At 45.6% G+C, this 14,170-nt stretch overlaps 1 protein-coding gene across 2 annotated transcripts in view; it reads left to right on the forward strand.

The window, feature by feature from the left end:
- The window catches only part of LOC140395620 (E3 ubiquitin-protein ligase rnf213-alpha-like), a 183,743-nt gene that overhangs the window by 144,841 nt on the left and 24,732 nt on the right, over positions 1-14,170 (forward strand). For both annotated transcript variants that reach the window (XM_072483605.1, XM_072483606.1), the window contains 3 exons: positions 2,039-2,161; positions 8,372-8,482; positions 8,751-8,993. In XM_072483605.1, coding sequence (XP_072339706.1) covers positions 2,039-2,161; positions 8,372-8,482; positions 8,751-8,993 — 477 coding nt within the window. The remainder of the gene's footprint in view (positions 1-2,038; positions 2,162-8,371; positions 8,483-8,750; positions 8,994-14,170) is intronic.

Consider the following 14,170-nt stretch of genomic DNA (forward strand, 5'->3'; position numbering starts at 1 on the left):
AATGAAACCTTTCCTGATCTCATATTCCTAACAACTGTACTTCTTTATGTGAAATTCTTTAGGACATTCTTGAGGGTATAAAAATCCAATACAGATGTAAATTTGCCTTTTCCAAAGGGTAAAATTTCAGTGGAATATTTGAAATGGTGGACACTGCTGACTTAGAGCCAGGAAACAAATCTCTTCTGTCCCTGCTGGAAAATGCCTGTCTATGAATGCCGAGAAAGGACAGGACTAAGCTTGCTTACCATATTGCTCATAATCAAATAGGTTGCCAGCAGTAATGTTCGCACGTAGCAAATGGATACCTGGATGAGGTTCTTTTTAAAAAAATTCTCCTTTTTCACATTTTCTCCCACATTTACATCCATCAACATTAAACAATAATCAGTCCTCCCAACCTCTGTTCCCTCCCCCCAACTTTCCACCCCGGCTAGACCACTCGGACTCTGTTCTGCCAGGCTCCGATGGCCGCAGCCCCTCCCCCCCCACCTCACTTCCGTTCACTGGCCGGCTTAAACTGGCCAGCGTGGAGGCCCCCGCCCAGGTCCCTTTCCCACCTGCCCGGCCCTAGGAAAGCCCAAAGATCCCCTTTTAGCACACAAACCCCACATATCCACCTACACCCCAAAGAACCCTCATTTCGAGTGAAAGTCCCGTCCCTTCCCTTGTCCAAATATATACCACATTGGCTCCTTTAGTCTCTACACCCGCGGGCAGTAGTGATACAAAAAAGAAGGAAATACAGTCATGAGGTTACATCGGCACATGGCCATTCCTCAATTTGTCAGTTCTGCCACAGTCCTTCTGCTTTCGCAAACTCCTCCGTTGCTTCTGCCGTTCCAAAATAAAAGTCCCTGAGCTTGTAAGTCACCCTCAGCTTCGCTGGATATACAATGCCGCACCGCACCTTGCTAATGTACAGTGCCCGCTTCACCCGGTTGAAGGCAGCCCGCCTCCTTGCCAGCTCCACCGTAAAGTCCTGGTATACACGTATACCAGCTCCAGCCCACTGCACCACCCGCTTCTGATTGGCGCAGCTCAGGACCTTCTCCTTCACACTGTACCTATGGAAGCACAAAGTCACTGCCCTTGGCGGCTCACTCGCCTTTGGTACAGGCCTCCACAACCGATGAGCCCGATCCAGTTCATATCGGGAGGGATCCTCCCCCTCCCCCAATAGTTTTGCCAGCATCCCGGCAAAATACTCAGTCGGCTTTGGTCCTTCAACTCCTTCGGGCAGCCCCACGATCCTCCAATTCTGTCGCCTGGATCTGTTTTCCAGGTCTTCCATTTTTCCTCGCAGATCCTTGTTAGTATCCATCACCTTCTGCATCTCTTTCCCCATCGAGGCAAGTTGATCACCGTGCTGCCATAACGTCTCCTCCACTTCCTTCAGCGCCTCCCCTTGCTCTCGCACCTCCGCCACTGCGCTCGTCACCTCCGTCCTCACCGGGGAAACCGCCTCCTCCACCAGCACACTCAAAACCTCCCTCACTCCTTCCTCACCGTCTCCATGCATTTCGCAATCTGCGCCAACTGCTTTTCAAATTCTGCAGCCATCACCTTAGTTATTTCTTCAGCCGTAAGCAGTGCGGCCTTCCCTGGTACTCCAGCCTCCCATTTTCCTTGGTGACCCCGCGGTGACCTTTCCACTCCCCGACGGACCTTCAGCTGTTTTTTTTCCGGCCGTTTTCTTGCTCACCCTCGACATTTTTCTTTGTTTTTTTTTTCCTCATGTGTCTTCACTGTGCCTCCTCTGTGCCTTCTCCCTGCTTCTGCCGCCTCCGTGGACCCTGGGACCGGGCTTAAAGCCCCGAAAATGCCGTTCCCGAACGGGAGCCCTCCATTGTGCGGCCGCCGCCCGCCCGCCGTCACCGGAAGTCCTGGATGAGGTTCTAAAAAAACTATAAATCCTCGTAGAAACAGATGCAGCAACTTTCATTGCCCATGAGAAAACTCAGCAGTCATGATTGTAATTTGAAGAAATGTTGTGTCATTGGCAAAAATAGACTTTGCTCTGTTCTGTTGCTTTCAGAGAGAACACCCTGGACAAATTGATCGTTACCTTGTGTATGGTGAAAATTATAAACTGATTCGTGATGCAATGAGCAGTGCTATTCTTGAATGCAAGGCTGAAAGTATAGCTGAAGCTCAGAAGGTAAGAATTTGAACACCTGAAATCACGATAGCACATTGAAGCCAGGGGCAATTTTTGTAACCGACTGACTGAACTAACAAATTAATTAAGCTCAAAGCAGTTTAACATTACAGAAAGCTACCTGTGAGTAAGTTGTTTGATAAATTTTGGAAATTTATTGGTTGTTTTTAACTACTTACTCATTCAGTTCAACCTGAGCTGTGGATTAATCACGTGTGGATGCTGAAGTTTCTCTGCCCAATATATTAGTGGAGTCATTAACCAACTGAAAAGTAAATGGGTTTCTGGCTCCACTAAAATAACGAGAAGACTTCACAAACACTGTCCCACAAGGTAACTGCATGGGCACCAGGAAACCAGAACCACAAACCAGAAGCCCAGCCATGGGTAAATAGCTCCACTGCCTTGTGGGTGTCTAGGGAGAGAAGAAAACTAAAGGAGTAAGCCCTGACAGAAAATCCATAGTGGAGTCATGTTGGCAGCTTTCCAAAAACTCCTGCAACAGAGCTGGTACCAAGTGGGACTGGTTTTCTCCTTTCTTATGGATAATACTAGCAATGCCGAGATTGTCTTTCTTTAGATCGGCAGTATCATACCAGAACCCATTCACCATTTGATGACTCAGTTGATCGAAATCCTGTTGAGAGTTCCATTGTACTTAAACTGCTGCTAAAGTACAGGTAAAAACTATTGATAGGATAAGGAGCCTGTAGCATTTTAATCATTTGTTTTCTGTTATAAATCCAAAAACAATTATGGAAGAAGATTTATGTTAATTCAGCACTCTTCAATTATTCTCATTGAAGAGCTTGGTACCAAATACAGTTTATATAAAACTGTGGACAGTTAGTAGGAGCTTCAGGAAATTAGTTGCAACCACATGCTTTCATGAACAGTTTTAAATGGGAAAGGTATTAGTGGATGGATTAAGTATCTTGGAATACAATTTTTTTTAAAATTTAGAGTACCCAATTCATTTTTTCCAATTAAGGGACAATTTAGCATGGCCAATCCACCTACCCTACACATCTTTGGGTTGTGGGGGTGAAACCCACGCAAACACGGGGAGAATGTGCAAACTCCACACGGACAGTGACCAAGAGTCGGGATCGAACCTGGGACCACAGCGCCGTGAGGCAGCAGTGCTAACCCACTGCGCCACTGTGCTGCCCTTTTGGAATACAATACTAATGTCATGACTTGGTTAATGCAATTACAAACTCTTAAATCTCTTAAAATGGAATGGAAATGTGTACACAGCACCATATCACATCTGCCAAACTTAACCCGTGCTGTGCGCAGAGTTGCTTTGAAGGGCAGCAGCTGTTGTGGCAGCCACCTTACACACGAAGATCCTCCAGGTGTCCATGAGGTAATGGATAAATGAATCTGATTTTGGATGTGACAGTTACCCTGACCATTCCAAAATATCACATTTCTAAACCTGAGTCAAACTAAAAACGGCGTGACTCGAGCAGCACTGAAATACTTGTCCATTGCAAAATATCTGTGCAAAACTTTTATTGGATTGGTTTTGACTTTATCTGTCCTCCATCTCATGAATATTATTCGAGTGCTTAAAATTCTGCTATTTCGATAGCACAGTGGAGGCAACACAGTGATTAGCACTGTTGCTTCATGGCTCCAGGGTCCCAGGTTCGATTCCCAGCTTGGGTCACTGTCTGTGCGGAGTCTGCACGTTCTCCCTGTGTCTGCGTGGGTTTCTCTGGATGATCCGGTACATTCTAAAGATGCGCAGGTTAGGTGGATTGGCTATGCTAAATTGTTCTTTGTGTCCAAAAAGGTTAGGTGGGTTTGCGGGGATAGGGTGGAGGGGTGGGCTGAAGTAGGGTGCTCTTTCCAAGAGCCGTTGCAGACTCGATGGGCTGAATGGCATCCTGCACTGTAAATTCTATGATTCTATGGTAATGCTTGTGCGACTAAGGGTCTCCATACTATTTACCCACGCCTGCGCCCTGGAGAGGGCATTCCTGCTTTATGACTTAGGATGGCGTAACACAGGAAGCAATAGGAACTGTTAGAACCTCTCACTCAATTGTCGTAGAACACGAGTGCCAGGGGTTACTGCCGAAGACGGGAGAGATCATCGCATCTCAGTGGACGGCTACCATCCTCCTCCAGCTGAGCAGTCCCCAATCAGTTAGGTGCTGTCCCACCAGGGCCTGCTTGCTTCAATGGGTACTTTGAGCTCAGAAAGTAATCTTTTGAAAGGCAGATTGCTAATCTATGCACCAGACAATGCTAACTCAACAAAAGAAGACACCAGTCTTTCACATCACAAACTGAAATGTGAGGACCATGCGTAATGGCCTTATTGACGACTTGCAAGTTAATCTCGCAGGGAAGACAGCTGTGATAAACAAAGGACTTACAAGGCTCAATGTAGACATTGCTACTCTGCAAAAAAAAAAATATATATATATATATATATATATATATATAAAAATAGGCCTTATCAGAGTGTATCCCTTAAAAGAGAAATGCAACATGTCTTTCTGGCAGGGGAAAACCCAAGAGGCAGCATTTCACGTGGGTTTTGTAGTGGGAAGTAACACTACTTGCAATGCTCACCCCCCCCCTCTCCAAACGAAGGCGGAGGGAGACTTCCTATATTGTCACAAGTGGAGAGCTCTCAAAAACTTACAAGCAAGTTCCTAGCAAACACATCTAGATGCTCTCAGAACTGTCAGGATAAAACCTCAACAGACTGCGAGGCACTGTGCCAAATCAGACTGGTTGAAGCTCTGCAACTATATAACATTTGCTGCTGAATCCGGGGGTGTTAGAGGGATGTATGAAGGAATCAAGAAAGCAACATCCCCTTTGAAGACAAAAGACATGAATCATCACAAACCCTTTGAAGACAAAAGAAAGGAATCATCATCACTGAATCTAGCGAGCAGCTGAAAGGTGGGTGAAGCACTGCCTTGAACTGTGTTGTGTACTGAAGAAGCTCTCAGAGCCATTCCAGACTTTCCAAAGTTTTCGTGTGTCTGTGTGACTTCAAAGCTGACAGATTGACAGTTAACATGATTTTCTCACTCTACTGACCACTATACATTGCCTTCAAAGACCTCATCAAAACCTTCAGTCTTGTCAGCAGAGAGGGTGTCTTTAAATTGCTGCAAGAAATAGGCTGCTTGCCATGACTCAAGGGATTGATTTCTTCTTTCAAAAAGAACATGCACAGTTCTGTCCGTTGCATTCGCGAAGAATCAAACGTCTTTAAGATGAGCAGCAGGACTCTTTGATATATTTTCTCTGTGCTGCAATTGAGCTCTTTGATGACTCAGATGAGGGGGTCCATCTGCATGTCAGAGCTGATGGCAAGGGTATCAACTTGGCAAGACTCTCCACCAAGACATCGTGGGCCGAAGGGCCTGTTCTGTGCTGTATTTTCTATGTTCTATGTAAGACCAAAGTGCATAATGTCCCAGTTCTCCTGGGCCTACAATGGGTTTGGACTGATCGGCCTCAGACAAATGTTATGAGCCAGAACATAAATATTCCACCTTCCATGCACATTGACAACCTTGGTCTGAAAGTCATTGACAGCTTCCATACTTTGGATCAAAAATTACCAACCTGTTGTTCCTTGATGCTGAAATCAGCAGGAGAATTGTGGAGGCCGCAGCTGTCATGTCAAAGCTTAATAATTAATTTTTTTTTTTTTAAAAATCTTTATTGTCACAAGTTGGCTTACATTAACACTGCAATGAAGTTACTGTGAAAATCCCCTTGTCGCCACATTCCGGCGCCTGTTCGGGTACACAGAGGGAGAATTCAGAATGTCCAAATTACCTATCGGCCCATCTTTCGGGACTAGTGGGAGGAAACGGGAGCGCCCGGAGGAAACCCACGCAGACACTGGGAGAACGTGCAGACTCCGCACAGACAGGGACCCAAGCCGGGAATCGAACCTGGGACCCTGCCGCTGTGAAGCCACAGTGCTACCATGCTGCGAGGTTGAGTGTGGGCCAGCAGCAAATTAACCAAAAATACAAAGCTCCGCCTATGCCAGATTTGTGTTCTCGGCACCCTCTTTGACAGTAATGAAATGTGGCCAAGTTAGGCAAGCCAAGGAAAAGGGAGGCGGAGGCGTAGTGTTATTGTCACTGGACTAGTAATCTTGAGACCCATGGTAATACTCTCCCACCTAGTTCGACTCCCACCTTGGCAGGGGGTGGAATTTAACAAAGTCAATTAATGACCATGAAACCATTGTTGATTCCTGTTGTAAAAAAAAAAACATCTGGTTCATCGATGTCCTTTATGGAGGGAAATTTGACATCCTTACCAGATCTGGCCTAATGTGACCACACCAACAGCGATGTGGCTGACTCTTGCGTGCCCTCTAAAATGAACAAGCAAGCCACTCCGTTCAATGGCAATTAGGGATGACCTTGCCAGTGATGCCCACATCCCATGAAATAATTTTTAAAACAGCTTCCACCTCCGCTGCATCAAACAAATATTGGGCATCTCCTGGCTAGACAGTGCCAAATATGGAAGTGCATCAGTGTGTAGGGATTCTTAACGTTTGCTCTCTTGAGTCAGCAGTGACACTGCAAGCTGGGCAATGTGCACTGAATGGGTGATGACCATATCTCCAAAGATGAACTCTATGGCAAGCTTGCTATCGGCATGAAAACGACAGGGCGCCTACATCTGCATTACAAGGACCTCTGTAAGCAATACCTCAACCTCAAAGTTTATGCATGAAAAGTCCTTGCTGTCGACTGGAGTGCCTTGCGACGGACTGTCAGAAATATCGTGGAGAAGTAAAGAATGAAAGAAATGACCAGATGGCGGAAACGAGCACCCGCCAGAAGGGGAAACGAAACATCGGTGAACCTCAGGCCAATGGAATTCTACTGTGCCAGCTCCAGAAAGAACGTTGTGACTCGGCCTCTACAGCCACAGCAGAAAATGTCCAATGCCGAAGTGATATACACAGCAGGTGCTGTCTGTCGTCTCCTGAGATAGATGGTGCCAAAGAAGAAGGCAATTTAATTTGAAAGCCACTTTCTTTAACATAAATAACTGAATGTAGATCTTAAAACAATTTATGAAGAATTTGAAACCCGTGGATATGCTGTCTTTTGTAATTATTTATTATAGCCTGCGTGCAGAAATTGCTAATGCCTGACTTTGATCATCTGGCAAGCTTAGAATCACCGCTGTCAGACAGCACTTATAACTTAGCTAGAAACCCATTGCATGCTACAGGTGGTTGAAACTTCCTGTCTCTCCCTGGGATTGGGTTTGTTCTGCCCGACGTGAGGAAGAAGGAATTGAGTTTATGAATCAAACTCCAGAAGATCCTTTGGAGAGGCAGCAGAAGGGAACTTGCTGACTTGTGACTCGCCTCATTATTGGTTATTATTGAGCGCATTCCGTTCTACACACATTACCATGTTTCAAGATTTGTCTGGAAGAAGTTGAAGACTTTGTCACGGTTCACCTCGATTACCCGTATGTAGAAATGGCTGAAATTTAATCCGATTTGGGTACCAATCTTGCTGACAAAAGCTTGCAGAACTTATTTGCCCATGCTTCATATTAAAACAAGTACAGATACAGCATTGCCAAATACAGGTAATTGCAGGTGGGCTGCTGTCCTATGTCACCACCATTTACATTCTGCCACCTGCCACTGCTGTTTCTCTTACTCTTTGCTTATTGCACAGCAGAGTTGTGCCAATGTAAACAAGGTGGTTGAAAAACTTTGCAGGTGTGGCAGAATCTGTGGAAAGACAGAGAGAGTCAAGTCCAACATTACTCCTCTTCAAAACTCCAGCGTGTTACTAGCTAAATAGGGAAACAAACGTGTGCTGGTCTTTTGCATGGGGATCAAGTCACTTAAATGAACAGTCACGGCTTTTGACAGACTTGGAGCCGCGCAAAAAATCAAAGACATTGTTATGTACTGCTGTTTCAGTATAAAACTAGTTTAAATCAATTACTTACAGATTTCCTTAAAAAAAATTGGTGCAACATAATGTTGCCCCATAGAAACAGCAATAAATTCCAGGAAGTTCTGTGGCTGTGTCATCTATCACCCTAGTCTTAATGTTGTGAACAAAGTTTTTTTTCTCTCATTAGGCTCAGCCGACTTATGACGTGTTTATTAGCTTTTATGCATGGTTCTGCTTTAAGGTAATCTTGACAAGCGTTATTTTTCTTTAGAATTGCAAATGCCCTTTCAATGAACAAGAAGTTTACATGACTCTTGCAATATTCCGGGAGATCGCTATTTTGAACGCATCAAGCGACCCAGGTGTCCAACCACAGCAATCTGTAAGTCTGAGTAATACGTATGAAGGATTTTGTTCTTTAAAATGATTTGTTGTTTAGTAAAGCATCTAGGATGGGATGCTTTCTGTTCTTCTGGTTAGCATTTGTGCTTGGAGAATGTTAGTGATAGGGAATTGGGCATCTCAATTCTTGAAAGTATCGAAATGCCACTGCAGACCTTAAAATTTAGGACATTGTTTCTTTCACCTAAACTTTTATCAAGTTCCATTTTCCAGTTCCCTGAGTGAATTTCATTGATTATATTTTTCAGCAATGTGACACTATTAAAAAGTACATTGAGAAGAAAATGCTGCCTGTTTCTGACAGATTTAAGACATTTGCCATTACATTAGTCGACAATGGCATTCCTGGAATTCCGATTAATCCTGAGCAAAGTAGCCTGAAGCGGACAATAATAGAAATAATCGTTCATGCAGCAGCTGTCTTCATCTCGGGGAACAATTGTATCCTGACTCCACTGCAACACCTTGCACTCCAACCTGCTGTTATGTTGGTATGGATTCTCTTCATATTTTGTTTTACCATTTCCATCATTAAATGTCTATCTAGATAAAACGTAATCGTTAATGCATTACTTCTATTGTGTTACTTAGCAGATCATGTATAATAATTGCACTTTTTCTCCTCCCAGACTTTTAACATTTACATTCTTCAAAAAGAAGAATAAAGCAAATTGTTTTCTCGGCTGTGGGTATTGTACCTCATACCTCTGTTGTCTAAACCCTGAATAAAAAGAGTGCAGCTGAAAACAGTTACCTATCATCAAAAACACCAGGCAGCAGATTGAGCTTAACCAACCTATGCTTTCTCGCCCTCCATCTTTCCATGCTCTTCCCTTATTAATTAATATTTTATTGTTATTTTCCTCCTTTTCGTCTTCAGATAATCAGGATAAAGCATTGATTGCTTGCTGGGATACGGTTCCACAGATGCCACTACTTACTCAGAAACATACATAGAAGATAGAAGCAGGAGGAGGCCATTCGGCCCTCTGAGTCTGCTCCGCCATTCATTATGATCATGGCTGATCATCAAGTTCAATACCCTGACCCAGCACCCCCCCCCCCCCCCCCCATATCCCTTTAGTCCCAAGAGCTATGTCTCATTCCTTCTTGGAATTACACAATGTTTTGACCTCAATTACTTTCTGCTGTAGTGAATTTCACAGGTTCACCACTCTCTGGGTGAAGAAACTTTTCCTCACCTCAGCCCTAAAAGCTTTACCCCTCATCCTCAAACTGTGACCCCTAGTTCTGGACTCCCTCCACCATCGGGAACTTTCTTTCTGAATCTAACCCTGTTAGAATTGCATAAGTTTCTAGAAGATCGCCCTCTCACTCTTCTAAACACCAATGAATATAATCCCAACTGACTTAGTATTTCCTCATTTGAGACTTCCGGGGACATGTAGGAGGAGGTCGCACGTTGGGTAGCTCCCGCCAGAGTCCTTGGTTTTTGGCCTTTTTCACCTGATGTTTGGGGAGAAACCTATCCCAATTGAAAGTTGGTTGCGAAAGGATGTCTAATGAACAAAAGTAGTCTCTCCTCAGTTGACAGTCCCGCCATCCCAGGAATTAGCCATGTAAACCTCCACTGCACTCCCTCCATAGCAAGAACATCCTTCCTCGCAGTGGCACAGTGGTTAGCACTGCTGCATCACAGCTCCAGGGTCCCGAGTTCAATTCCGGCCTCGTGTGGCTGCATGAGTTTCCTCCAGTTTCCTCCCACAATTCAAAGATGTGCAGGTTAGGTGGATTGGCCATGCTAAATTGCCCCTTAGTGTCCAAGAGGTTAGGTGGGGTTACTGGGTTACGGGGATGGGGTGGAAACGAGGGTTTAAGTAGGGTGCTCTTTCCAAGGGCTGGTGCAGACTCGATGGGCCAAATGGCCTCCTTCTGTACTGTAACTTCTATGAACATAAGGACAGCAAAACTACACACAATACTCCAGGTGTGGTTTCACCAGCACCCTATAAACAATTTCAGCATAACATCCCTATTTCTATACTCAACTCCTCTCACTATGAAGGCCAACATACCATTTGCCACCATAACTGCCTATTGTACCTGTACCTGCGCGCTTAACTTTCAGTGGCTGATGCACAAGCACTCCAAAGTCTCGCTGAGTATGCACCTCTCCTTTTACACCCATTCAAATAATAATCTGCCTTCCTATTTTTGCTAGCAAAATGGATAACGTCACATTTATCCATATTATACTGCATCTGCCATGCACATGCCCGCTCTCTCAGCCTGTCCAAATCACACTGAAGCATCTCTGCACCCTCCTCACAGCCCACCCTCCCACCCCACTTTGTATCATCTGCACAATTTGAAGATAACACATTTAGTTCCCTCATCCAAATCATTAATATATAATGTGTCACAGTGCCGAGGACCAGGGTTTGATCCTGGTCCCAGCTCACTGTCTGTGTGGAGTTTGCACATTCTCCCCGTGTCTGCGTGAGTCTCATCCCCGCAACCCAAAGATGTGCAGGGTAGGTGGATTGGCTCTGCTAAATTGCTCCTTAATTGGAAAAAAATAATTGGGTACTCCAAAAATTTTTTTTAAAAATTAATATATAATGTGAACAGGTGGGATCCTGGCACAGATCCCTGCAGTATCCCTCTAATCACTGCCTGACAATCGGGGCAAAAACCATTTATTCCAATGTTTTGTTTCCTATCTGCTAACCCCCCCCCCCGGGGTTGCTGCTGTTACCTTCCCATTTCCTTTATCGTTCTGCGAGGTAGTCAATGAACGGCTGCCACCGCCTGGTGAACCCTTGCGCCGAACCCCTTAGTGCGAACTTTATCCGTTCTAGTTTTATAAACCCTGCCATGTCATTTATCCAGGCCTCCACGCCCGGGGGTTTGGCTTCCTTCCACATAAGCAATATCCTTTGCTGGGCTACTAGGGACGCAAAGGCCAAGACATCAGCCTCTTTCGCCTCCTGCACTCCCGGCTCTTCTGCAACCCCGAATATAGCCAACCCCCAGCCTGGCTCGACCTGGACCCCCACCACCTTCGAAAGCACCTTTGCCACCCCCACCCAGAACCCCTGTAGTGCCGGACATGACCAAAACATGTGGGTGTGGTTTGCTGGGCTTCTCGAGCATCTCCCACACCTATCCTCTACCCAAAAAAATGTACTGAGCCGCGCTCCGGTCATATGCACCCTGTGTAAAACCTTGAATTGTATCAGGCTTAGCCTGGCGCACGAGGACGACGAGTTTACCCTACGTAGGGCATCAGCCCACAGCCCCTCCTCAATCTCTTCCCCCAGCTCTTCTTCCCATTTCCCCTTCAGCTCATCCACCATGATCTCCCCCTCGTCCCTCATTTCCCTGTATATATCCGACACCCTACCATCCCCCACCCATGTCCCTGAGATCACTCTATCCTGAACCTCCTGCGTCGGGAGCTGCGGGAATTCCCTCACCTGTTGCCTCGCAAAGGCCCTCAGTTGCATGTACCGAAATGGATTCCCTTGGGGCAACCCATATTTTTCCATCAGCGCTCCCAGACTCGCAAACGTCCCGTCTACGAACAGATCTCTCAGTTGCACAACCCCACCTCTTTGCCATGCTCCAAATCCCCCATCCATTCTCCCTGGGACAAACCTATGGTTATTTCTTATCTGGGACCGCACCGAGGCTCCCGTCCTTCCCCTATGCCGTCTCCACTGCCCCCAAATTTTTAGTGTTGCCACCACCACTGGACTTGTGGTGTATTTCTTCGGGGAGAACGGCAACGGCGCCGTCACCATTGCTTGTAGGCTGGTTCCCTTGCAGGACGCCATCTCCAATTCCCATAGGCCGCCTTAACCACCTTACCTACTAGCCCTGCTGTCTTCGGAGATCTGTGGACACCACGGTACCTTTGATCCTCTGTACTTCCTAACGTCCGACCATTCACTGTATATTCCCATGCCTTGTTATTCCTCCCAAAATTTTTTGCTCCCACTTTTCATGCTGTGAGGTCATGCATTTTGCTACTCTCTTGTCCATCTAACCAGCCCGTCTACATCATCCTGTAATCTCAGGCTTTGCTCCTCACTATTTACTACACCAGTAATTTTTGTGTCATCTGTGAACCCGCTTATTATACCTCCCACATTCACATCCAGATCATTAATGTATACTACAAACAACAAGGGACCCGGGACTAATCCCTGCGGAACACCACTTGACACAGGCTTCCAGTCACAAAACCAACCTTCAACCAATACTCTGTGCCTCCTACCACTCAGCCAGTTTTGGATACAGTTTGCCAAATTGCCCTGGATCCCATGGGCTCTTACCTTCTTCATCAGCCTCCCATGTGGGACCTTGTCAAAAGCCTTCCTGAAGCCCATGTGGACTACATCAACCTCGCTAACCTCATTTACGCATCTAGTACCTCAACAAATTCAATCCAGTTTGTAAGACAAAACCATGCTGACTATCTTTGATTAATCTTTGCCTCTCCAAGTAGAGATTAATTCAATCCCGCATAATTTTTTCAAGTAGTTTGCTCACCACTGGCCTGTAATTTCCATGTTTGTCCCTAGTTCCCTTCTTGAAGAATGGTTGAATAATGGAACCACGTTAGCTGTCCCCCAGTCTTCTGTGGCCAGAGAAGATTTGAAAATTTTTGTCAGAGGTGCTGCAAGTGGGATACACCAGGGCAGCACGGTGGTGCAGTGGTTAGCGCTGCCGCCTCTCTGCACCGAGGACCCGGGTTCGATCCCGGCCCCAGGTCACTGACCATGTGGAGTTTGCACATTCTCCTCGTGTCTGCTTGTGTCTCACCCCCACAACCCAAAGATGTGCAATCCAACTTTGGGGTGGGTTTGTTGACAGGGCAGCCTGTGGCGCAGCAGTGATTGACGACTGCAACTTCAGGAATATTGTGTTAATGTGTGCAAAACCCCTGAAGCTGCAATCTGATTCAGAGAATCTTGTTTGCCATCTAAAACCCGACAAATTCCATATCTACTTTTCCATTAACACTGAGAGGGAGGAGGTATTAACAGTTTTAACGGGCCTAAAAGTGGATAAATCCCCGGTCAGATGAGATGTATCACAGGATTTTTTTTCCCAATTAAGGGGCAATTTAGCATGGCCAATCCACCTAACCTGCACATCTTTGGGTTGTGGGGGTGAAATCCACGCAGACATGGGGAGAATGTGCAAACTCCACATGGACAGTGACCCAGGGCCGGGATTTGAACCCGGGTCCTCAGCGCCGCAGTCCCAGTGCTAACCACTGCGCCACATGCTGCCCTCTATTTCTTTTTTTAATCAATCCCACTGCTTTGATGTAGATTCTCCTACAAGTGCTGCTTCCAGTTAACTTTGGACAGATCCTGTCTTATTTTATTAAAATTGGCCTTCCCCCAATTCAGAACCTTAATTTCTGGTCTGTCTTTGTCTCTTTCCATAACTACCGTAAAGTTTACTGAGTTATGGTCACTGTTTCTGAAATGCTCCCCCATTGAAACTTCATCCACCGTCCTCGCGCTGTTGAAGTATCCAATCAGAAAATTAAAATGACCAATAATCAAATCACTTAAAAATGTTGCAATGCAAAATAAAAGTTGGGGCATACACTTGGGGCGAAGGTAGAAGCTGAAATATCATGAAAATACTTAAATTAATTATTTTTAAGAAATGTAGTAATTAATCA

This window comes from Scyliorhinus torazame, chromosome 18 (assembly GCF_047496885.1).
Source record: "Scyliorhinus torazame isolate Kashiwa2021f chromosome 18, sScyTor2.1, whole genome shotgun sequence".
In the NCBI taxonomy this organism is placed as follows: Eukaryota; Metazoa; Chordata; class Chondrichthyes; order Carcharhiniformes; family Scyliorhinidae; genus Scyliorhinus; species Scyliorhinus torazame.